At 39.7% G+C, this 26,889-nt stretch overlaps 1 protein-coding gene across 2 annotated transcripts in view; it reads right to left on the bottom strand.

Annotated features, from left to right (window-relative positions):
- Positions 1 to 26,889, bottom strand: part of MYLK (myosin light chain kinase) — a 194,699-nt gene that overhangs the window by 94,625 nt on the left and 73,185 nt on the right. For both annotated transcript variants that reach the window (XM_088058800.1, XM_005519645.3), the window contains exons 3-11: positions 23,677 to 23,884; positions 22,036 to 22,084; positions 19,390 to 19,555; positions 17,559 to 17,724; positions 14,726 to 14,762; positions 12,314 to 12,876; positions 10,461 to 10,664; positions 9,230 to 9,364; positions 3,710 to 3,862 (exon numbers count right to left, since the gene is read on the bottom strand). In XM_088058800.1, the coding sequence (XP_087914926.1) occupies positions 3,710 to 3,862; positions 9,230 to 9,364; positions 10,461 to 10,664; positions 12,314 to 12,876; positions 14,726 to 14,762; positions 17,559 to 17,724; positions 19,390 to 19,555; positions 22,036 to 22,084; positions 23,677 to 23,884 (1,681 nt within the window). The remainder of the gene's footprint in view (positions 1 to 3,709; positions 3,863 to 9,229; positions 9,365 to 10,460; positions 10,665 to 12,313; positions 12,877 to 14,725; positions 14,763 to 17,558; positions 17,725 to 19,389; positions 19,556 to 22,035; positions 22,085 to 23,676; positions 23,885 to 26,889) is intronic.

The raw sequence follows: 26,889 nt of genomic DNA, 5'->3' as shown, positions 1-26,889 counted from the left end.
AAAATTTTAGAAATAAAATGTGCATCAGCCCCAAAGCCTCCCAAATTCTGATTTTCCTGTATGTAGAAAACAATGCATGAGAAAAAAAAAATAATCCTACATTTAGTAGCATATGGTACCATTTCAGGAATATCTGTAATTGAGTGTTTGAATAACACTGGATCACGTTTCTCACCTCTCAGGCTTACATGCATAAGGCCAATTGATCTAACATTTACCCACTCACTGGAGGTTCAGTTAGAAATAATTCTCATGGTGAAGACACTTGTTAAACTGTTTTTTCCAGGGAGCACTGCTCAGTCTCTGTAGTTCATCTCTACCTGTGTGTCAGCTTTGAGAAACTGCTGCCAGAGGGTTGAGCCTTGTCTACTGAGTCCTTTACAAGGCCAAAATTAGCTTCACCTTGATTAACTTAGTTTCTCCACAATGGATCTACACCAATTTGCTCAGCCTTCAGATCACTTAAGTAGAGAGATCTGAAGTGATTTGAATGTGGTAATTTCTCACTTTAAATAAGCAGAAGACTGATGAATTTGAATTTTTTAAGATAATTCCATTTCTATATGAATCCCATCCATATGAAATGGGGGGCTTTTTTTGACACAGTGCCAAAAGCCCCCTACAAACAACTAAGTACCTTCACTGTTTTCCATAAAAAAACAAAGGAGGTTGTCCAGTGCTAGACAGAATTTATCCTGCTTAACAGTAAGGAAGAAAAAGACAACCATAAATGAATCCGAGACTGATGACTTAGAAGGAAAGTTATGCCACAATTAGCTTAGCTAATTATCCAGGGCCCAGTGCAAATCATGCTGAAACTACTGGAAAAAATCCCATTCCTGTATTTAACTGGACTTGGAACAGTAACCCTTTATTGGGCAAAGGACCTTTAAAATGTTTCCTACAATAATTTCCTTTCACAAAAACAAAGAAATAGACCATTGAAAAGGCAAAGAATGCACAGAAGTTGATTAGAAAACATGGTATGTGGCTAGATAATACCTGTAACCTACTAGCAGGTTAAGGATCATCTTGCACTAAAATTCAGACATGAATTGAAGAGTTTGACACTCACTATCCTTGCTGCTAACTTTTCTGAGTTATCTGTGAACTGAATTTCATTTAGAAAAACAAAATTGAGCTTTAGTGTTAAGAGAGGCTATTCACCTCAGGCAAAATTTCCCGTGATCAGAGTAGACCTGTCCCTTCATGAGATCCTTCCTGCAGTAGGATAGATAGCAAAGCCAAAAATGGCAGTATGAAGTGAAATCTAGACCCAGACAGAGATGTGTCCAAGGACCACAGAAACAAGTTAAGGAAAAGCTGAATTCTGACACTGGTCTGATACTGATGATATGCCAAGAACATCCATTACTTCTTAGATTAAATATGGCTTACTTCTCACATAGAAAGGGAAAATATTTCTCTAACAATGAATGAACAAACTGAGCACTGCAGGAAACTTGACATCCTTAAATCATCTTGGAGACTAAAAGGACCTGGATAAAATGTGTTGCAATTCAGAAATGATTTCACAGACTTTATTCCAAAAAATTAGTGTTTGATCAGGAGAGGGTTTTTGAAGTTTTCTCCCTTTCTGCACATACAACCATTTTCTGTTGTAATCTGTTTGTACAGGCTGAGCATTTAGAGAAGCCTTAGTAGCATCATTCAGAGACTCAGGGAACTCATGCCAATAAGCTTTTGATAGAGATACATACACAAACAGATAAGAGATTTGGAAATTAGATTTTAAGTTCGTTATTATTTTTGGCAAAAAAATCCACATTTATCTGAGTTTTGGGGAAAGTTACTGTAATCCTCATGGCAAGAGGGACATAATGAATTTTAGGGAAGAAGACAGGATAGCTAAAACTCTAAAAATATTGAACATGTAGTTTTACAGCCTGTCATGTATGTTCTTGATTCTGCTCTTATTCTTCCCCCTCCCTACTCCATGACTCCTAGAAAATAGAATGAGATGCAGATAAGAGAAACTAACTCTCCATGATGACAGCAAAGCAGCTTTCTAGCCCCAGCCTGTGTAAAGTGCAAGAGGAATCCAACACAGTGCAACAGTGACTACGTGGCCTGAGATAGCTCAGCAGAGCATACAAGCCCAGGGAAAGGCTCACTCACTACTGCTCCCACATTAGCATTGCCTAAATAACCTAATAGCCCTAAAATAACTCAGAAATGCTCAGTAAAAGAGGACTGTCCCTTTGGTTTCTTAGTCCCAGGCAAGGATCAGAAAGCCCCAGGTCAAAAACAGATCCCTTGAGGTGGACCATTCTTCACTGGCCCTTAGCTAATGCAGCTGAAATGCTTCAGAGAAATAGTAAATGATAACTTTGAGAAGAGATTAGTTTCAGGCACATTTTAAATTGATGTTTTCTTACTTTGTGCCATTTTCAAAGGCGGGAGGGTAGAGAGGGATGACTGTATTTTTAATTTGATGATCAAGAAATTAGCTCATAGGTTTAGCAGAATTACTTTGTTTTTATTTTAGCCTTGTCATACAGACAGAATAGGAGCAGGCATAGCACTAAAGAGCTGTAGACAAACACCCCAGAACACTGGTAAACAAAGACTAATCTTGAGATCCCAGGGGTCAGAGTGCATTTCCCACCAAACTGAATGCACAAATTTAGGGCAGGTATTATTTAGTGATAAACAAATGGAACAGTTCCCTTGGCAGTCTGTTGGACAGGCAGTGACAAATTATTCTAACTTTGGGGAAAAATCATTTGTGGGTGAAAAATACCAAATACAGGCTTGATTGTAGAGGGAGGGAGGGTCTGAGGGAGGGGGATTGAAGAGAGGCAGGAGGGGATAATTGCCAGGCCATGAAACAAAACTCCTGTACAGAATTGATGTCAGAGGATATAGAAAGAATAAAGAATAAAGTATTGATGGATACTACCTCAAATTTATCCATGGAATTCTATCTTCTCTTGTCTTCATTCTGAACTCTGGTCTATTAGAATGTTTTTGTTGAGATTCTAGTACAGAATTATGGCTTTCATGAACAAATCAATTCTGTCAAATCAGAATTCTGAGCCAATCAGATTTCTGATTGGCAAATCAGAAAGCAAATCAGATTTCTGAGCCAACAGATCACCTTGACTGCTTACTACAATGTTCTTCTGGTACTTTCACTACCAAAATTCCAAATATTTAGATCTAATTCTTATACAGTCCCCTGTTAGCTGATAGATGCCTGTTCAGAATTGAATCTGATAAATCCTGGTAACAGAAAAAGAATATTGGAATTTGCTATCATAACTGCAGTCCCTGGTGTTGGTCTCTGCTCTGCCTTTCAGGAGCAAGGAGTAACATCTGCCTCCTCCCTGTAACATTCTCTCATGGGTGATATTGGTGATACTCCAGTTAGTTTTTTGGTTTTTTTCGCAGTCCAAGTCTTTCTTACACTGGTAAACCTTTCCAGAACAGCCTGACTGCTCTGGACACTAAGCCCTTGGGAAGGTCAAAGCACTAATACCTTTTCCTGAAACATGCTCATTACTTTACACTACACACTCCTTAAGCACTTAAGTTGCACACACCTCCAAGGAGAAGAGGTAGCCAGCTGACAAAAGCTTGGACAAAACATGGAATCCACTTACAACCAACTCTATTAAGGATCCAAAGTTATTATTGTTAAAAAAGATTATATGATTGTAGTATTTAAGTAGACTGAGATATTCACCTTTGACTGTGACCTGAGCACTGCAAGATGCCTGTCCTGTGTTGTTTTCAGCCAGACAGGTATAAATTCCATCATCTTCTGGTAGGGCATCTTGGACAGTCAGTTTTGCAACTCCATCTTCAAAACTGGAATGGGCATATTGAATTGGCTGGTCTGCAGACAGAAAGGAAGAGAACTGACTTAATACATCAGCCACAAATTTCAAAAGCGCTTTAGTTTTCAGTGAAATCTGGATGCCTAACTCCAGCCAGCCTATGGAAGTGCAGAGCCAAATCCCACTCTGTGCACAGCCACTGCTCTCTAGTGACTACAACCAGCAGCATCCCAAGCACACAAAGCACAACAAGGTTGTCAGACAAAGCTCATCACCAGATCCACTGCCTGCTACCTTGAGTAGCAGCAAAAGGACAAAAGATTATTTTTGATTCTCTTTGAGGTGGATAAGACAAGAAATGTGTGTTTGCTTCAGACGTGGTCTCCATCTTGTAATTTGGCTGGAACTAGATAAAATGCAGATGAAGCTAGATGTGCAAAATCTGTCTGGCATGGAGAAGCACTTGAAGTCCTCCAAGGTGTTCTTTGTAGTGGAAAACATTCCAAGAGAGACAGTAAAATATACAACGGAGCCAAGAAGCTGATTCACAGAAGCAGTCAATCTACACTACAGTATGGCCAGTAACAGAAGGGTGCAGTCTCATCTGTGGTGATGTGACTATTAAAGAAGTTAATTTTAAGAAACTGGTTCCTTGAAGTGGTTTGACATGCTTAAATATAAGTATAGATGGCTTACAGTTGTCTTGCTCTTGTTTCAGGAACTGTCATCAGTCTCAGCCTTACTTTCTAAAATGCTTCTGCAATCTGTTTTCCCAATATTAAATAGTTTCCACTACTGACTCATCTTTGGTTGCTTTCCCAGTGTATGCAATACTTAAGACAACCTTATACCTGTGCATAAACATCATGCTGGAAATAGAAATCATGGTCATCTAAGAGAAGAGGATGAAACAGCAGAGAAATTGTGCAGGACTGATCTGAAGATGTCTGTCACTTGGGAGTTTGTGGTCAAAAAAGATCAAAATTTATTTCATTGCCAAAATAATTTTAAAGGACACAGCTCTGGGGTTTTTAAGAACCAGCTCTCGACTATGAGCAGGATAAATTAAATGATGGGATAGATTTTTCTCTCATCTCTGATTTTCAAAGGAAGATGACTCAGAAGGCAGTTACTATCTGTGCACTATCTATATGCACACAAAGTTTCATTCTGAAATACAAACGTGCCAAAATCAGTATCATCCAATACTTGCATATATTATAAAATGTGGTAGATGATCTTCATCCTTTGCTTATAAGCCATCTGTTAAGTTAGAAAATTTTCTATTGTATGAAAAATTGGGGTGAACATTCACTATCTAGAACTATCCAGAAAAATTTTAGAATAAAACCTCTCCAACCTTTTCACAGGTCACATATTCCTATTATTGGCTCCTCTGAGCTCGTTTTCACTCAGTCACACACAGACTGGTGGCACTATTACATTAAACCACAGCGTTTCTGCGTGTGGGAACAGCACTACATTCAAACATGTACAGGTAGAGCTAAAGCCCAAGCAGACAAAGCTTTCTGTTGGAGGACAGGGGACTGCCTTCCTGGTCCAACTATAGAATGTCTAACCTGACAGGGTCCTTGCCTGGCGTTCTGACATTGCAGCTGCTGGTGGTGACACATGGTGCTACGATGCCGTATCAGAAACATACCCAGGATAAAAGCTGCATCGTGAAAAGCAGAACAATGCCTTTATATTTCTGTTTTAAATAACCAGATGAATAGGGTAAATGTTGTGCATGGAAAAGCAAAATGCAAACTCCTTTACCATGTCCTCAAATTTTGCCAGGGCTCTTTTTCACTTCAGCTCCCAACATAACTGGCTATTTCTTAGCATTATTCAAAAAACAGTGAATTCACTTACAGAACAGCCTTTTCATTCGACCCCAGAAAAACGAACACAAGCATATCAGCCCTTAGGAAAAACCTGCAGCAAGATTCTAAGTTACATCCACAGTACTTATATTTTGATGTAATAAAAACAACTCTCCCAGTAGTGAAACGTTTCCTTCTCCAGAGGCAGAACAGTCAAATCTCCAGGACAGCTTGGCAGCAGGAACAATAACAAGAAATACCTTTCTTCTGGCATGTTATGCCTGAAGAAAGAAAATTTTCCCCTGGCCCATTTATTAAAAGCTCTCTGGACAAATCACAAAGCTATCCTAAAACCAAACACTACTCACAGAGTTGTTATACTGAAGTCATTGTCAGCTTGTTCTTAAATTCAGCAGAAAGAGGTTCAATTAAACTTTGGGAGAAAGAAAACCCACACAGAAAGCAATATAAATAAAAAGTTACTTAAAACAGTCATATACTCCTTATTCCTGCAATTGAAAAAGAAGTTAACTAGAAAGTATTTTAAAAAGATAAATTAAATTGGAGTTACACACTGAAGTATTCTCACTGAGAGCACATGCAGAAACTTATTTATTTATAAGGCTTTGGTGAGGCCAGAACTAAAACACAGGAATTCTCCTTTTAGGGAAGTTGCCAGTAAATCAGTGAAAATTCAAAAAGAAAGTTAAATAAAATGTAGAGGGAGAACAAAAGGAGAAAAGAACCACCTTGAAAAAGCCAGAAAAAAGCTTTAACAGTAGATTTGCAGAGAAGAGTAAGAGCTCAGATGAAATTCATAGCTCAGTCAGGTAACTCTTATTTGTGCAGTCTCTATGAATATGGAAAAACTACTCATCCTTACAGATAGTTAGATGGAATTACAGACAATGCAGAGCATACATCATCTATTTTTTGTCTCACTTGACCTGAAGGAGAGATCAACTTGTGTAATGCTTGGGATATGTTTTAAATAGGTATGTAGTCACAGCTGGTAAATATTCTTGGTATCTAAAGTAGTACTTGGATGTAACACTGTACAAGTTGTAGCAAAGCTTTCAGTTCTCAGGTGGTGTGGATTCCTTGGAGACTGGGGAAGGCAGAGTGGACACCATGCAGCCTGTTCAGTGTCAAGGGATGGCCAGCCTGGAAGGTTCTGCTGCCCTCCTATTTTTTTTTTTTTTTTCTTTCTTATTTGTTTCTCAAAGCAGCCTTCTGTCCATGTTTCTTATGATTGATAACTTGATCTTATGATTGATAACTTGATCTTCACATTCATTATTTCATGAAGATATACATTCTTTCCCCACTATTCTGGTCAGCTTATTTCTGGTTTGTTATCACTGTCATGCTTGGAAGACAATTTGCATTTGATATTTTCTAGTGAACTTAACACATCCTGTTCCATGTGATTTTTATTTCTATGGAGTTCTGCAAAAGTGCTGTATTTTGAACAGTAGTGGGATTGTCACAGCATATTGCTTTTTCCTCTGTCTTAGCACAGTTCAGTTGTGACTATAAAAAGCTTTATATTCCAGACATGGAGAGCAGATGCTAATATACCCTTTATAAAAACAGAATTGGTCTGCCTGCCTACAATTATATGTGTGTGAATATGCTGTTTTCTTTATGTGGCCAGTTGATAAAAGAGTCCACTGTGTCATTTTGCCAAAAGAACTGTTATGTCTGCTTGGAGTAATATTTCACAACTTTCTTCTTTATTTGATCAGGGATATAAATATGAGGAGTTTGTAGTATCTAGCTAGGTGGTAGACAGGAAGGAAATGTTTGCATTCAAGTGGATATCACAACAGCCAATGTGATCCTTAAGTAAAATAATAACCCCAGGAGTGTACATGGAATTATTAACTTTAAACAACTCTTTATAATCCTTTCACGTTTGTATCAAAATGATATATAAACAGTTATGTCTCACAATCCTATGCACGACAGAAAAACATTAAACTACTGTGATATGTTTCAGCAGCCTGGAATGAAAGTCGTATGCTTATGTCTTCAGAGTAATATATGAAGTGTCTAATTTTTATTATGATGAGAGTTTCTTGTGCTTCTGTTATGCAGACTCATCACTGCCTTTTGATTTAAGAGTAGAGTTAATGCACTGACTCTCACAGAACCCTAATGGTTTGAACTAAACCATTTTTTGTTTCAGCTAACTAAAAAAAAAAAACCCACCTAAATTGTGATATCGAGCCAATTGCAGTTAGAAGCTTGGATGAAATGCTCCTGAGCTGCACGACAATTCTTGCACAGCCAAACAGAGATTCTACTCACATCTGCAAAGGAGGACTTCAGCATAGCCTTCAGACAGAAAAACAAATTATGTCCAATGGGAGAGTGTCAGAACCTTTACTCACATGTTTTGTGTTGTAAATAAAGCACTGGCCTTTCTATTCTAGACATGGAGTTATTGGGAAGGGGAACAGCCCAGGCTGTGGGAACATACCAATCTCAAGGTCATGGTTCATTTGCCCTGCCACCTTTTCCAGTTAGCCCATTTACTCTGAATAGCTAAAGGACAACACAAATCATGTGCAAATAATTAATTTTAAAATAATCCTGGAGCAAATATCTTTGTGGCAAAGTATGCTACTCTTTGTTTATAACCACACACACAAAGATAGATAGCCTGGGAGAGTCTGAAAAAAAAAAAACAATTGCACTTCAGGAGTAAAAGAGGTGATCAAGAGTTAAGCTGAATAAATTTTTCTAGAGTTTTACAGATATGGGTCTAAATGGAAAGAGTCCTTAGCCAAAGCATGTAGTGTGTGGATTTGTGAAATCATTTGGAATTGACGAAAAACGCTGCTGTTTGGGCCTAAGTCTGATATTAAGAGGAAGTTAAGTAAACTTGACTGTTCAGCTGTGTAATCAGGCAGGGTATGTCTCTGCAGGATCATGACACTAAACCATTATTCTCAGAGCAGAAGCTCGTGCCAGAGGCATGGGGGCAGCACAGGATTCAGCACAGGTGGCAGCAGCAGAGCCGTGTCGCAGTGCTGCGAGGGACTGTGTGGCACAGCCCAGGTAACTCACCTGGCACTGCCGTGTGGCACAGCCCAGGTAACTCACCTGGCACAGCCCAGGTAACTCACCTGGCACTGCCGTGTGGCACAGCCCAGGTAACTCACCTGGCACTGCCGTGTGGCACAGCCCAGGTAACTCACCTGGCAGAGCCCAGGTAACTCACCTGGCACTGCCGTGTGGCACAGCCCAGGTAACTCACCTGGCAGAGCCCAGGTAACTCACCTGGCACTGCCATGTGGCACAGCCCAGGTAACTCACCTGGCACAGCCCTTGGCACAGCCCAGGTAACTCACCTGGCACAGCCCTTGGCACAGCCCAGGTAACTCACCTGGAACTGCCGTGTCACCAGCGCACCCTGGTGGACACCGTGCAGAAGTGCGGCAGCACAGCGCCTGCTCACAGAGCCTTTCGCGCACTTGGTGCTCCTGGAAAGGGTTTTCCTCAGGTGCCCCAGCGGGTTGTATGAGGGTGATTTAGCACGCTTTGGGGTATCGGTGCGTTCATGCAGGTGTTGTGGAGCAGGAGATTGCTTACCATTGAGAAGCCATGTGATGTTGGGCACAGGGACTCCTCCCACGCAGCACTGCAGCACAAAGTCTTGCCCTTCGCTCACAGTGCATCCTTTCAAGACACTGGAAAAGCATGGAGCAACCTCTTCAACTTTAGGCCCTTGGAAACCAAAATGAAAACAGTTCCTTTAACTGAGATTGATGAAATTAGCTTTACACTTAGAGCCTTTTTTGCAGTATGTTTAGATGACACGGTTGGGCTAACCACAGTGAAATGTTTTATTGGGTGATAGAAATAATTTTGAGCAGCAGACTGGTATAAAGAAGACATTCTTCTCTCATCTCCAAGGCAGGCATTGCCAGGCCTCAAGTTCTGTTTTAGGCAGTGATTTTCTATGCCAGAATCCACCATTTGCAGGCGATCACTAGAAGTGTATGCAGCATATTAGCAGGGAGCTCAGCACAAAGAAGAGGATGGACAATTCTCTCCTCTTGTCTGTCTTCTCCCAGTCTCTCTCCCAGTGAGAAATACTGTGACTTAAGGATGCAGTTTATAGGTCTCTAATGAGACGAAAAGAAATTATCTTGGGTTTAACTTAATTATCCTTGTTTAACTTCAGGCACAGCAAATGGAGAAAAATTCCATGAATATGAACATAGATCCAGAACAAAACTTAAAACCAGGTGAAAACATCAGAATTGACGACAGGATTTTCTAGACCCAGCAAAAATTGCAACCAGCCCAGCAAGACACTGGTTGCAAGCTTAAAATAATTTGTCACTGGGACATGTTCTTGAATTTAGAAATCGCAATTGTCATTCCTTCCCTTTTCTTCTTATTCACTTTACTGCAAAGAATTGGCTTGTACTCCAAAAAATTTTCAAATTTGGGGTGTAGAAATGCTAAGCAACTTCATAAAAATCAAATGCAGTACAACAACAATAAAGCCACTGACAGTCTGTATTAAATATAAACATTAATAAGAAACCTGAGTTGAGACTAGCCCTCCCTGCATACAAAACACATATTGAGATGGTTTTAGCTATACAAACAACGAAAACCACAACATGTCAGAAGAGAAACTGATGCAGAAAGTGGCTTGCCAGCTATCACACACCACTTTATTCACAGAGGCAGGAATCAAAATTAACCAGCACTGAGAAGTCAAGTAACAATTATGTAGTAACAGCCCTCTGACAACTTAAAAAAGCCCAGCCACAGTTTCCAAAGTGTAGATGGGCTCACAAGAACTTACTTCTGACAGTTAACAACCAGCTGGTGGAAGTCTGGCCTTTGGGGTTGACAGCTGTGCAGCTGTAAGATCCACTGTCCCTCAAGTAAGCTTTCTTTATCCACAGGCAATGAATTCCATCTTCCTCATATATTTGAACATCTTCTCCAGCTTTAATAGGTCGACCTTCTTTGAACCACTCCACATCTGGTTTTGGCTTCCCTGAAACTAGACAATCAGACATTTAGATTTTTATAGATAGGTATTCATAATTAGAATTATTTAGTATATATTAATTTAGTATTATTTACTTCAGTATAAATTAGGTCCTCTTTACACATACATAATTATATAAACCTTAATGGGCAATACACTAAACTGTTGTCAGAAAGTTTGATATTTCTGATCTTCTAAAACTTCTTGGCCACTCCATCACTTAAAATAACGAATATTTGGTAGTATGCAAAACCATATCTGAAAAAAGCTTCAGTCTAAAAGCTGTTCTTCTAAAAGTCACAGACAAAATGGATATGAAACTGCAACAGAGAAGGTTCTGTCTGAACACAAACCCTTCTTTACTCAGCACTGGCACAGGCTGCCCAGAGAGGTTGTGGAGTTTCCCCACCCTGGGGATGTTCAAAGGTCACCTTGGTACAGTCCTGGACCTGCCTGAGGTGAGGCCGCATGAGCAGGAGGAAGGGCCAGTGAAAGCAACCCTGGGCACCATCTGCAGAGAGGATTCTCAGGAGAGTTTCTCAGATTATGTACTGAAGTGTGTTAGGGACTGTGATTTCCCTGCACACACCTTGCCTTGCACGCCAGAGTTTGTGCTTTGGGTCCAAAGTCAAATGCAAAGGCATTCAGTGGCTTCAATAAAAACTGGATGAGCTCCTTGTTTCTCTATGATAGGGACTTTATTCCTCTACCAAACAGGGTCATGAATTAGTTAAAGCTTGCAAAGTGTGTGAGATACTCTTGACAGAAAACTATTCATGTTTTTAATAATATACCTGAAAAATAAATTGTTCAAAATGTGCCAGGATCTTTGGAAATTTTTCTCCACTCCAAATGCTCTGGACTTGTGATAGAAATTACATTCTGTACTCATGGGGCAAGACTCATCAAGAAATGAAATAAATTACTATGGTGTTGTGTGATTTCTTTTTTGCCTCTAGAGAAACAAATAAACAATTTCTCTCTCCTTTATGCAAACACTTTAAAGTGCAAATATTATTAAAAAAAAAAAGGAGAAAAACGTTTCCAGGTTATTTTCTAAAATTGCAATTAAAAAAAAAGAGAAGTGTTCCAAATCTACTACCCAGATTCAGCAAAATGCAACTCTCATTACTCTTCTAAGAGGTTAAAACCCATTCAAATTCTGTGGAACAAACTCTAAACCTCCCTTTTAATTCTCGCTTTATCATTTCAGCTGTTAGGAAGAACTCAGATCAGGCTGACCAAATATGAGACATAAAAATAGATGCCACTAGGGACATGCCGTGACTGATTGTATTTTCTCCTCTGGTATTTCTTTGGCTCAAGGGCAGTGTCACTAAATACAGTTCTGGAAAGTGTATCATCCATTTTTTCTCATGCACCCTCATATAAGAGGACCTAAAATTACCTCCTAGAAGAAGCAGCATTGGTTACATCTGGGGAAACCCCAGATGACAGAGAAGATGAACACTATGGCTTAGGATGGTTTGAAAATTTCTCTAAGTGTTGTGGAAACAGCATTGGATTCTGCATTTGTTTCCAGAAGGCTTTAGGAAGAGAACAACTTTCCAAGAAGCAGGAATTGATTTCCACTTCTACCCATAGAAAGGGAACCCATTTCTGACTAAACCTGGGGCCTCCAATAATTTTCATCCCTTTACCTTTGCTCTTGAATTTAATCTCCTGGCCTTCTGATGCTTCCAGGCTCTGTGGATGGGTCTCAAACTGAGGGGGAATTCCCAGGTGCTCCCTCTTCTCCTCCATTAGAGCCCCCCGGGCTCCAGATCTGTTTTCTGCTTCTCTAGTCCTGGGACTGACATGCCCTGTCAGAGGTGGAGTTTGTTGAGCTGACATCAAGAGTTGCACACCCCTTTTCCTGTTTTCACCCTGTCTGATGGAAGGGGCCTGGGATTCTGCCTTTGGCTCTGGTTGCAGTTTGACAGATTGTAGTGTGATGGTGCTTGAAGTTTTCTGCAAGACCTGAGGTCCCTTTTTTCCTTCATTATGTTCTGTGTTGGTTTCTTGGTGCTGTCCTTGCTTACTTTCTTTGGCTTCTCTGGTGATGTAAAAGGACTCTTTGTTTGCTGGCACCCTGTCTTTAGTTTCAACCATGAGTTCTGTGCTGCTGGATTTCAGCTCTTTAGCAATCCCATTGCTGGTTGCCTGTTTGAATTCTGAATTTTCAACAGCTTTAACAGCAAGTGTGGTTGGCTTTGATGGCACGCTGAAGGAAAATGAGAAGTTTGGAGATACATGACACTGTATAAAGACATTATTATTATCAGTAATGGTATAATATATAAGCCCTTAGCAAAAAGGTTAAATTATTAGCCTTTAGATTCCTTCTAAAGAATCAGTTCAAGAACATGGGTCAAAGAGGTAAAGTAAAAAACTTCATAAAATTAAATCAGGGCTCAGACACAATTTCAACTCAGGAAATTCTGGATATAAGTCCACTGCATAAGTTCTAACATGTTTTGGGAGCCAGACATTAACCTTGCATGCACTGCTTTAGATGGGAAGCAATTTCATGAGATCTGAATGGCCATGATATAACAATACTTGATGCTTTAATGAATTGAGGTCATGTACAATATAGCTCAAAATGTCACATAAAATATTTCCATAAAGGGAAACAAAAATGTAAATTATTAAGTGATTATACTTTTTCTAATTATGGTGTCTTGTAATTCAGGTAATTTCAAAACAGGACTGATAGGAAACTTGACCAAAGTCTAGGGGAGGAAGAAAGGGTGGTGGCACATTAAAATCTTCACCAGGTGTACCAGTATCAGCTATGGATTTATTAGGAAGAGTTTTTCAGAATTATGATGGAGCTGCTGCTCAGCATTTTGGGGGCACAAGAGTAGCTGACTGACTAGGGACTTGAATCTAAATCTCCTTCACTGAAGGTGATTGCCTTCATCCCTAAGCTATTACCTGTAGAGCACTGTGTCTGTGTCTCACACTTCCACAGAATTGCCCCAAGGTAAAATTGGAACATATCTGAAATAAGGGCAGTAATTTCCAGCCCACCTCTGTTTCGCTACACTTGGTGCCATTAACTTATTCTCTCAGGGAGACTTGGGATATTTACTGTGCTACTTTCTTCAGCCAGAGTTTGATGCACTGTTTGAGATTTGCAGTTACAAATGTAAGACTTTTCCACTTTACAAAACAACTTCTATTTTTTTTTGTGAATAAATAATGGAGGAAGCAGAACTACTCTGGAGAACAACATGCATGGGGAGTTCTGCCTCCAATGCTGCAGAGTTTCATTTACACTAAACTTACTTTCAAGTATGTTCCTAAAAATCACACAGATCTGAAAAACAGAATAGCACAGCATTTTCAATTCCACTTTGCAGTTAGGACAGTGTGAGCATGCCATTTAGAAATCTCATCCAGGGCATGTGAGGACAGATTAAACATCCCAATGACTATAAAGCATCTGTCCTTCATCAAAATGTCTTACACAGACAGTCTTGAACTTTTCATTCCTGCATTTTCCATTTATGAAAAAAAGTAATTTTATAAAATAATTTTGAAGTATTATAGTAGTTGAATTTAAAAAATCTTGTAAAAGGCCTAAATATTAGTTTTTTTCTTTCTTGTTACTTTACCCCTACTTTTGTATGTGTTTTCAGACAACAGCAAAGAACACGGCCATGCCATGTTTAGTTTATGACAGGAAAGAACAACCAGCTCAAAACTGACAAGGTGCACTCACATTGTTAACTCCAAAAATGAAGTTGGACCCTCTGGTACAGCGTACAATTTCTACTCACTACTTGTTGTTTTTTTTTTTAAATTTTACTTTCCTGAACCAGGAACTCTGTACTTCATAATGTTGTCACCAGTTCCCTGGTGGCATCACTTATTTCCTACAAGTCTACCAGGACTGCTGAATTGGGCAGCAAGAGGGAATCTTATTTCAAGGAAATATTTTCTGACTTCCAAATACAGATTGACCCCCAAAAAATTTATCACTTTGAAAAAAGCACATGCAGTAAATGTCAAAGTCAGCTCACTCCAATTAAATAGTCAGAGAAAGTACTCCAGTAACAACATACCAAGGTGGCTGAGTGTATGTGTCCATCTTATCTGGATCTGAAATATAAAAGAAGGAACAGTGTAAATTATACACACAATACTGTGCAGAATTCCAAAAATTTGAAACATTTTAAGCAGAAAATATACTTAAGAACCTTCACTCTTCAAGTTTTCAATGCATTGAAGTCATGATTGTCTAACACCTGAAATTGATACGGACAACAGGAAGCTGCTCAGCTGAAACACAAAGAGGTCTCGGTCCCTTTTGAGACATTGCTGCATCATGTTCAGCACCTGCAGAGCTAAAGGTTCAGGGACCCTCAAAAGCTCTGTGCTGGGGGAGAGAAGTATGGAAGTGATTACAGCTCGGAAGCAGCTTATCAAATCTTATGATAATTCTGCAGATTTTGCAGAGGTAGAGAAAGAAAAACCATCAATCAATCTGACACCTGAGCATGCTCACAGTGAAACAACAGCTCTCCTCTGGCTGAAACACAGAACCAAGTCAATAGGAATAAAGCCTCCCAAAACCTGGACCTACCTGTAAACATTTACCACCCCATTTGCTGTGTAGCAAGAATTATCATGATTAACATGAATAACACAAAAGCTAATGCACATTTTTTCACTTCGCAACAGCACCAGGAAATCTGGGAACACGGCTGAGCTGTATTGATTTGCCAAGGTGCCTCATCAGCTGCACTGATCAAACTGAGCACATACTGACCCACAATCAGCCTCCTCATGTGTAACCCTCCATGAATTCTCAAAAACCTTGACAGTGTTTGTTTCTCTTGGGGGCAGCATGAGATAATAAATAGTTGTGAGGAGAGAAATCCCATTCTAGGTCAAATACCAACCACATCTCTCCATTACCCCCTAATTAAGACTTCAGGATGCAATTTGTTTTCTCCTGGTCAGATCAAAGCTGCACCTATGCTGCTGTCAGCTGTGAGACTAGAAACCACAGTAGAAAGACATGTAATAATTAATTTGCAAGATAACAAATTTTTCAATCAACAAGCACTTCATAAAAATGGTTTCAGAGTCTCTGCCTCAGGGAAAAGACAAAATCATGTGATGGATGTGATGGATGATATCCTGATTTCCACTGTGTTTTGCAAGCAAAAATCCACATCTAAATGCTTGGACTTGCCATGCCATTCAGAGTGACCGAAAGAATCTATCTACACACAAACAAATGTTGAGGTGAGAGAGAGAAAGAACAACCACATTGACCTCATTTCAACAAACCTGTCAAACAGTAACAGAAATACAGAAATTAAAAGTGAAAAGACTGGATAAATGCAGAAAAGGAAGCTTTGTAACTACTGACTGCAGACAAGACAATACCATGCAACCCTGTCTATTAAAAGAATATTTCCTCTTCCCTCTTCACCTTCCACTCTGGGAAAAAAATATAGCTATTGGATGAAAATATCTGAGATTGCATGTCTTTGAAAGAACATGTAGTACTTCTGAGCAACTTGATTGTCTGCTAACATCTTGCAGCAACTCTGACAACCTTATTTAATTGATAATGAAAGAACTAGGTATTTTATATTGTGGTTAGGTAAGTGGAATCATCCAGCTAATCAAGAGCATTGCACAAGAGTGCCCTTTTTACTGACCTGCACTAATCCAAGAAAGAATGGATTATTCAGAGATGTGGTCAGCATCTGAAGCAAACATATACCACAGCTGACTTTGTGACCCCAGTTCTGCATCATCTCTCGAGGCAGATGTAGCCATTACAGAACCGAAAGCTCACCACTTCAGGGACAGCAATTAGGGACCGAGTTTTCTGTTTAGATAAAAGGCTTATTGAAAGAAACAGCCCTTTCTGTACAACCTCTGTTGAACAGGCAAACTGTAGAAGCTTCTTCCACAATGGCTTCATCAGATTGGAGCTTACAGATAAAAAGTACAACTTTAAATTCTAGAAATGTTAGCTGTGGTTTTGAGCATCCCAAATGTACATCTACTTGTTATTTATATTCTTGATACCTTACAGAATGACAGCACTGATATAAAACTAAAAGTTTTGCAACAAAAACTCACTGCTGGGTGCATGTGTAACCTGCTGACCTCACGACTGCAGCTGAAGCCAGCAGCTGTGGATTTAATTATTTAATTGGGTCCAGTGATGGCTTGCCCACTGACTGATGAACTTCCTCTTTGCTTGCTGAAGGCTGTATGATTTTGAAGCTGATGCAAAGGGCACCCTAAAAAGCACCAAGCTGCAAAATCAGCTGTATATGATAATGCACGTATATACAGAACATTCTACTTATGCAAAGACATTTGTTTCCTTAACAAGCAGTGAAATAGGCAGGGTTGGGAGTTGAGAAGACTGCATTTTAATCTTACTAAGATGCGTTTTTATCTCTCTCATAATTTAGAATCATCATCTTTCACTTTACTTTCCTAGTTCTAGAAATATAGATAAAATTTTTCCCCCCATAACAGAGTTGGTATAAATGTGCATCTAGTGCTAGAACTCAACAAATACAAAATTAATTACTGATTATAATGGTAAGTTCCAGGTTCCATTTGCTGAAAATCAAATCAACATTCAAAACCTGGAAGTCACAGTAAAGGCGAAAAAGTGTTTTTAAAGGAATCTGTTACAAAGCACTTGGATTGCATTTTTTTCCTTTTGTTTACAAATGTTTACAGCTGTAGCATGCTCCAAGCTATCACAGCATCATCTAATGAACAGAGGGAGAGAGAGAGAGAGAAGATAATGGGGAGAAGTGAATGTTTCTTGTTCCTATCGAGAACGCAACCAGAGACATTTCAGCAGAACGTCTGTGGCTCACTTTTCTCTTTCCTGCAAACCCTTTGCTGTACCTTGAACGGTGAGCTCTGCAGACACTGATGCCTTCCCAGCGCTGTTCACCACAGTGCACGTGTAAATTCCTGAATCAGCAAGCTGAACGTTTTGGATCTCCAAGAACTGGATGCCTGTTCTCTCATACATGTTGAAATGCTCATTTTGCTGTAACTGAATATCACCCTGCAAACATCACAAGGCACCATGAGACAGCAGCTATTGTTAAGAGAAGGGGAGCAAGAATTTTTTTAGTAAAACATTAGGTCAAAATGGCTTTCTCCTATCCTTTAGCCAAATTCCTCCTATGAATACTACTCATATGGTGTAAACAATCAATTGTGCCCAAAATTCTATAATTCACATCTTCAGGGGGCTTTCTTTTTCCTCTATTTTGTCACCTACTCATCTCAGTTTAGTTTTGGCCTTTCCCTGCTTATTATACCCAGATTCCTAGAAAAAATTCTTTTCATTGTATGCGGGCTCAAACCAGTTTTATGTTCCTGTTCATTCCAGGAAGTCAAATGCTTTTAAGCAAAAGCTTCCAATCTGGAGAGTAGTTCACTATCCCTCAAAAAACTACACTGGAGTTAAATCCAAAGATACAGCTTTGAGGCAGGCAGAAATGTGTGTACTTCTGTGCTCTCTGTTACACAAACTAGATAATCACAATGACAATCTTTGCCTTTAAATTCTACGAAGCAACTGACCAATACCTCATCTTCTGTGATGTATATGTGTGCAAATCACTGTTTTTGCTTCAGCATCGGCCATTAAGAATGAGTGCCTTGCTATCGGACACCACAGTTTCTCCCATCCTAAGAGTCAGATATTTACAAACAGGCTTAATAGTTATGAAAAGTGCTATTTTTATTTGTTGATAAAGCTTTCCTGCTGTAAGGAAGGTAGTCATCTATTGGTTCTACAGTAGCCAGATGTGATCCAGCAGATACGTAAGTTCATTTCCATGATATAGAAGGTGATCATCAATAGCAAAATACATAATATAACCTCCAGGAAACTGCAAAGAAGGTATGGAGAACCTGCACCAAAGTGCAGATCTAAACTGCTGGATTGTCCCTACTTCCCTCTCATTTACCAGACAGCCCTGAACAAAGAGAACTGGGTGACAAAGCCTGTTTTGCAGAGCTGCGTGGCTGGAAAACTTGAGCGGGCCTGGTGGGACTGGAAGCAGGCTGTGGTGGAGCAGCTGCACTGCAGAGTCCCAGAGAGCCAGCAGGTCCCACAGCACCACGGCAACTGGAAGGAGAGGCAGACTCCAGGTGGAGCCACCAGCTGAATGAGATGTCAGTGAGCACTTCCACTGCAAGAGGCTGCCTGTGTTTGGGGATGTACCCTGACATTCTTGTACTACAAACAAGGATAAGCCTGGAATATAGCAGACAATGACTTGGAAACATTTCCCTGTTCTCTGAGAAGTTTTCTGAGTGGTTATTTTTTTCTTTCCCCCCCTAACCTGGAGATATCAAGAGAAAATAGAAGCACTGATAAGAGTTGTGTTTTTTTCTGTTCACTATATATGACATTTGTCTGTTGAAGGGTGGAGGGGAGAAGGATGCCACCAGAGCAGTCATATATTTGGACTTCCAAATTAAAGAAAGTAACTGTAGTTCTCTAAAATACTGACAGCTTCAGTAAAAATTCCCCAGTCAGTGTAAATAGCTAATTACCACCTGAAAGCTCTCTCCTTACAAACAAAAAAATGCATCTGGAGATCTTGGGTATGCTCAAAGGAGACACTAGGACTTAAGACTTCAATGCACATTTCATCCTTTCAGGTTACAAAATTTCAAAAGAGAAGGAAAACAGAAACCTTTGGGGAAGTCATACCTTAAACCAAGTTACTTGAGGCTGAGGTCGTCCTGTTATTTTACATGAGAATTTGCCTGTTTGGCCTTCACGCACGACAACTCTGTTGGGTTTGGTAGCAAACTTGGGTGGACTTTCTCCCCAGATGCTTGGCCTCTGCTCCACAGATGGAACAGCAAGTCTTCCCCTGCAAAGGCAATTGACATTGTGGTTTTACAGAGAAGCTGGAAGCTGTTGTGGTTAGAGCACATGTCAGGAAGCATTTTAGACCTGTGGTCTGCCAACAAGGGTACATCGTTTATGGCAACCCAGGCTGTAGTTGCATATTTTTCTTGGCCGTGGAAGAAATGGAAATGCTGGTGATGACTGCTCATGACTCCTCATGCAACTGAACCATGTTATGCTATGCACCCTCATCTGGCATACACAGCACAGATCTTGGGGACCATTTCTGTTGTTCATAAGCAGAGCTGGGCAAACCTAAAGATAGGAAACACTGTATGCATTTAGTTTTCCCCATTTTCTTTTTTTTAGCTGCCTCTTAAGGGTTTATTTGTACGTACTTGTTTACCATTCACAGGTTTTTATCATGTCATTTGTTTCATTCTTGAGTGCAATTGACACAGTAATTTCTGATTTATGAGTCAGCACCTTGGTTTTGCAACATTTCTGACATGTCCTGGTAAATATTTTTGGTCTGGGAAAACTTTTATTTGTAACCTCATTTGCTACCATGTTTTCAAAGCAAACATGAAGAGGGCACAAAACTGAAGTACACCTGTGCCAGGTGAATCACTGTTAAGTGTAAATGCCCAGCTCTACTTACATGGCTGGCACAGCTGGGAAATGACACATGGGATGAAACTAAAGTGGCATCAGTGACTGCAGTCCAAAACCATAAACAGTTACACAGCCATAAAACATAAAACATCAAGTGCATTATAGCATGAAAATAAACCAAAAAGGTGCAACTTCAGGTCTGTTAATGTCAAAGGGAACACACTCACTCTTTGCTCTGAAGCCTTGGTACAATGAAGACACATTAGTAGATGGCAGATGGTGATTTCTTTTTTTTTTTTAACATTTAATTTCAAGCAAACTGAACCATTTTCAAGGCCTTCTATTCCAGATGGCCTTTTACCACATGCAAGTAAGATGTGTCAATACCTCACCACTTCTACCAGGTGTCAGATACTAACAGAGCGCATCCCTTTAGTCCAAGGTGCTGCCAAGACAAGGTGGTTGCCATATGGGCAGCTTGAGGTTTCTAAGTAAGAGATGATACCATAATGAAAGGATTTACAAGGACAAGAGGACCAGAAAAAGTATTGAGAGAAGTGTGATTGTAGCATGCTAAAATGAAAATCACTTTATCATATAATTAAATATCTGATAGCTTTTAATGTCATCTCCCTCATACTACCACTAAAGAAGAACATAAATGTGTTCTAAAGAAATCTTTTAGTAACCATCTTTAGCTGGTAAGTCTGTACTTATATATCTATACATACCTAGCTGGCCTGCAGCTTTACAGCTAGATCTTAGACATGAACAAATGGAAATGTATTATTTCTTTTCTTTTCCCCTCTCCTAATATGGAATTATTAATACTGAATAGGAGGAAAACACAGGAGCATGGAAAGTGAAGACAATAACTCTAACTCTGTGCAATGCAATGGATTAGGATGGTGCTTTGTAAAGTCTGAGTATACAACAAAACTTAAGAGAAACCTGAACTGTCCTTTCTTGTTTTGATTATTTATCCTGTGTGTATGTCTAAAGAATTTATCATGTAAAAGCCTTCCTGATTACTTTGTTTTACTTACCATTTTCACTGCTGTAATCTGTTAATTTTAAAATTAAAAAATATACAAACAATGTCCTTATCAATGATGAAATTAAAACCTCCAGTTTTAACTATCTGTATTCTAATCACTGACATAATCAGAACATGTATTCTTGCATACATCCAGAGAGACTCAGTAACAGAGATACAAGTCAGAGAAAATTCTACTTAAATTCAAACTATTTATAAAGAAATTAATTCAGCTGTTGGAAGAATAAGGCCTGAGGCTTTCAAAACAGTGACATTCACGCAATTGTAAATGCCTACTGAAGTGCAGAAAGTACAAGCTGACTTTTGTGTGCCAGCTTACATCACCCCATCAACCTGTTCTTGGTAACTTACTCTAAACCAGAACAATTACTTCTTCTGGACTACAGTTTACACACTGTGTTACTTAGAAATATTTAAATTCTATGTGCAAGAATGCTGATTTCAGTTGCTTTTATTTCTCACTGATGACTCAAAGTAGTATTTGCTCTCTGGCTTTAAAAAAGAGACTGTCAGCTCATGGAAGTTGTGGGGAAGGATTCTTGAATATCAGAAAGCAGAGAAAAGGGTGCAAAATTACAGCAGAGGAGGGTGCAATATTTAGGTATCTGCAGGATGATCTGTTTTCAGCCCCATTAATTCCATCAATATTGTGGAGCAGTAGGTGCGCATCTTCCTGACTGCCTCAACCATTCTGCTCAGCCAGCTGCTCTCACAGTAGCTACTCTGCTTGGGGTAAATGGAGACTTTTACAAAGAGTAATTTTATTTGTTTTCCTACCAAAATATATTTAAGTGTCTGTTAAACAATATCCAAGCCAGTAGACTGCTTACCCAGAGGTTTTGGCACTGGATGGCAGGCTGTATTTCATCAAGGAGTTTCCTGTAAGCATAGGACAGAAAGACAGGAAGTCGAAAGTTTTGTCAAACCCATTGGGAATTACAGATAATAAAGACTATGTAAAATATGCGTTTCTCCAGATTAGAAACACAAAGGAGGAATGCAACACCTGCAGTATAAGGTTATGTCATCTGTAGCTCAAAGTTAGGCTCTCCAGTTTCAAAACCAAGCTTTGGCAGAGTTGCTGTCGAACCCCCGGCCTCAGCTCTAACAACGCTGAAGATTATTCACGAAAAAATACTTTTTTGAATGGAACACTGTCTAATTTCTACAGTGCAGCGGTACTTCAAATTAAGCCATCAGGAGGTTTTCAGACGGTGAGAGAGGTGTTTCCTTGGCGGGGTTGGCAGTCCTGTGGCAGCCCAAAGAAGCCGCGCTGCCCATGGCACAGGAGCCTGCCGTGCGCAGCAGTAGATGCTGCGGGAGCCCAGCGCCACCTGCTGCACCGAGCCGAGCGGCTCCGGGAGCCTCAGCATCCAACCTACAGCTCCGGGGCTCCGGAGAAACATCTCTGCTAGAGCCCCGCCAGAGCCCGCATCACTGCCTGACAGGACAGACATGCAGGTGGAAAGAACAGATCATGTTTCAGTCACTCATGTGTCAAGCAGCAGGCAGCCCCACGTGGTTATCTTTGAGGAGAACAGGGAAAAAAAAATAAATCTGTGCTTTGCTACCTTGATGGATAAAGGGATTTTAGAACAAAGACCATAAAATTCTTAGAGTCTGAGAAATTCAGTCATTGGGTGGTGCCCCGAAGTTGTTCTGAGCTGCAGCATAAACCAGGTCAGAAAAACTGACAGAAAAACGGCTTTAAAAAAATCCTCCACCTCCATGTAAATTGTCATTCATAAAGTTATTCCAACTTAAAGAAAGGGGAAAAATAAATACTTCACATAATTTTTACAACAGAAGGCAATCATGTCAGATCTATGCATGAGTACTCAGAGTATATTACGAGTTTTTGACTCTGAATAAACCCAAATATTGATAGTTTCAGAACAGCTGCAGATTTCTTTCTTTTCATCAAGAATTCAATACAAAGTTGTGACCTGAGATGTTTTGATATTCTATAGATCTCTGATAAGACCAAACTGCAAGAGGACAAGCAGTACAATTTATTTCAATCCTTCACTGGCTTTGTGTCACTAAATTTTAAATTTGGCAGTTTGCAACTATCTAATATGCAGATGTGCTCTTAAAAATTCCTGGGTTTGATCCTGGCTGTTTCCTGTGTGACATTAAGCATGCAATTACAACCAGGCATGCAGCTTAGCTGTTTCTGTCCTGAGTGGTGACTTCCATGAAAATTACAAAGTTCAGAACGAAGTCTTTAAACCAAGGACTTTTGTTACCTGCACATCATCACCCACACCTGAAACAGAACTCACACTTTATCTACTTGTAGACATGTAGCTCCCTGCACAATGTCTTAACCCATGAAATGCAGTCAATGAACCTTACCCCTGCATCAATGAAAAGGCATGTGTGTACTGTTGTGATTTTAACCAGACTGTTTAGCACACCTTGTTCCTTAAACTATAATCACCAAAACAACAGTGTAAGAATGTTCTGACCTTCCACTGTCAGTTCCACGGTCACTTGACGAATCCCACCATCATTTGCAGCCTCGCAGGTGTATTTGCCAGCATCTCCTTCCTGCACACCTTTGATGAGCAAGCTGAACACGCCCCGGATGCTGCGGTCCATGACATAATGGTCTCCCTCTGGGACAGGATGCCCATTTCTGTACCATGTGATCTGTGGCTCAGGGTAGCCTCTGACCTGGAAAGACGAGAGAGAGAGCGGAGAAAGAAGGTAAACTTAACAGATGATGATATCAGGAAGAAATGTTGGACATTTAGCAAAAGCAGTGGAAAATTCATGACACATATTTTTTAATATGTCTGTTAAAGACATTTTCTTTGCAAGCCAAACGACAGAAGATAATGAAATGAAAAACAACTCTTGGATAAGCCAAACTTAAAATCATAAGACTAGTCAGGCAGATAGATACTCATGCAGAAAAGTTTCCCTTTAGAATGGTTTCTCTGCAAAAATACGGTGAGAGTGCCAATGAAAAATCCTGACACCTGGGTCTCTACTGCTCAGAAACTCAAAAAAAAGGGCAGTAATGCTATTACAACTCTGAGTATGCAAGAGTGCAAGGCTATCGGACCAAATAATTCTAGCATGGTTGCCAGGGATTTGGCTTATAATGTAAATCTGTACGCAGCCGTCTAGTTTTCAAATGTGCTAAGACATAGTAGCTCCTGACAATATGCAGGCAAAAAATGCAGACACATACCAAATTCTGTCTTGATCTTTAAAAGTAGAAGATAAGGAGCTGAAATTTGAGAAAGCATCATTAAGGGTTATTCTCATGTTATGGTGGGGAGAGGACTATAAGCACCTACACATAGTCACAAAAATGTACAGCTCAACTTAAAGAGACTTCTGGTCTACCCAAAAGAAAAAAAATCAGCAAAATGAACCAGTCCTGCTCTTATTAAATAACAACCATACTGGTATATCTCTGCCTGCTATGGCATTAGTGATGCCTTCAGATTTACAGGCAGATCCTCAGCTGGTATAGTGAGAACTGAGTTACTGATCTGCAATTGAGGTCTTGAAACTTGATGAGGATCTGTGACTTTCTTTTGCAAAAAAATGGGAAAAGCAGACATACACCAGTTTCCACCAAATAAAAAGCTGCTCAGACAAAGGTTTTTCCTCTGTTTTGTGAGAAATGCCATCCTCTTTGAGAGTCACTTTAGAATGTGTTAATTGTTAGCACGCTTGCCAAGCCATCATAACAACCTCAGATTGCAGTACTCCTTTCCTATCCCCCCTCTGACATGTCAGCTCTCCATCTCCTGACTCTTTGATCCTTTCCCTAGAAGTCATGAAGTAACTGAGTGAATCAAGATGAGATGGAATGAGTAATAGTCGTGGCTGTGTTTGCTCACTGGGAAAGAGGCAATATTGCCTTCTGAACTACATATCAAAATTTGGCAACTGAGCAGGAAGTCCCTTCAACCTCCAGGTGAGCAAAGTGTTAATGATCTGCCTTGAAGTGAAGACGGCTTGGTTGTGGCTTGGGCAAATTCCTCCTTTCAATTTCCAGGTCTCATTTCAGCTGCTTTCTCTGACTTCACAGCACCTACTTTGCAAATTAGAATATTTAGCCAACCAACCTTGCCCATTCTTAGGCTCTCTTCTTTAAAAACCTTTCATTTTTAATTCAGCCCTCTCCTCACTCCAGATGGGTTTCTCATCTGCTGCAGCTTAATTTACAGCTGTCAGATTTTTTTTTTCTTTCCTTTAAATCTTGGGATATCAATTCAGACAAATTAATTTTGCCAGTGATGTGGTGACCTCTTCTCCCTGGCACTACTTACTCAGTATTATGGACATTAACGCTTGCCAAGAGCTGAATATGCTGAATAACTGGAGAAACTTTTCACTTCTGTTATGATTTCTCAAATTCTTTTTGAGTCTGTCTAACTAAGAAAAAGCCATGTTCCATGAAGTACAAATAGTGGGATCCTGCACAATAGGGAGCTGATTTCTGTTTAAAAATGTCACAGCATTTTTCTAAAGCTCTTTGTGGCCATGTCTTTTCCCAGGGCTTTCTGATAAACAGCAGCTCCTTCTCATCCCAGGCCCCTCACCCTACTCCAGCATGTTGATTTAGTGCTTACTCAGAGTGCAGGCTCCAAGGAATATCTTTCTCAGCATGTTTCATTTTCAGAAAAGGGGAGTTGTGAGGCAGCAATATGAGATTGTTACAATAATCTAACCACAGGTAGCTGATAATGTGCTCACTGTCACAGAAAGCTACTTTCACCAAATAACTGTTTCTCACTATTAATTTGTCAATGGCCTTTTCATTTGAGATTAAGAAATCAACAGAAAGATTAAGTGATTTACCCAAAGCCAGAGAGTATATTAGAATGGAGTTACTAGTTCTCATTTTTGCTTCACTGGATATTAAGATTTACTTAAAATATTCTAGGCAAAATCGTTTTCACACTGATGCATCAAGTATCTACAGTACAGTAAAATGGAAGAGTAGCACTTCAATTGATGTGAAGACAGAAGCACCTTTTCAGTGGTTCTGTCTTCACATCCCAGCCTCTCTACCAGCATTAGTCCAGCCACATCTGTTTACAGCTGCTGAGATTCTGGGCTAAAAATGTAAGTCATCAATTACATGTCACCTAATATATTTATTGTTTTCTTCTGGTGATTTAATTGAATTGTTCAACCCAATCCCAAGCATTAACTTTCCATCACTTGTAACAGGGAACAGTTGAGGTCAAAACAATGGGAAATACCCATCTTCCTTTTTAATTTTGTTTTACAATATTCTTAAGTCCCTCTTTGACCACACAAGGCCATTTTCAGTTGACCCTTCAAGGTCTGGGAGACCATCATGTATGTACTTCCAGTACCACATGGCTAAGGCTACATCAAGTATTTTTCCATTTCTTTGTGTCTTTATTTTATACTTGTTCTGTCTGTATTATTGTCTTCATCCACATCTCTACACTGAGTAAATGCCACATCAAAAATTACAGAAACAGACAATCAGCATTCCATTTCCTTTCAAAAGGTTGAGTCATCCCCTTCCCAAACTATGAATTTTTTTTCCCCTTTAATTTTTTGTCAAAAATGAAATAATGGGAAAGCAGAAGTTTACAGAATTGCTCCATTGCAAGGATTTATTTCAGGTTTGGGTTTGGAATGTGTTTCAAACTGAGCCAGCCCTCTCTGATATACATGGT

The sequence above is a fragment of the Pseudopodoces humilis genome, chromosome 8 (assembly GCF_049639895.1).
Source record: "Pseudopodoces humilis isolate 2021_Gansu_Grassland_sample_001 chromosome 8, ASM4963989v1, whole genome shotgun sequence".
NCBI classification, from domain to species: domain Eukaryota; kingdom Metazoa; phylum Chordata; class Aves; order Passeriformes; family Paridae; genus Pseudopodoces; species Pseudopodoces humilis.
Note: the sequence above shows the minus strand (reverse complement) of the source record. Positions and strands in the feature narration are given on the sequence as shown.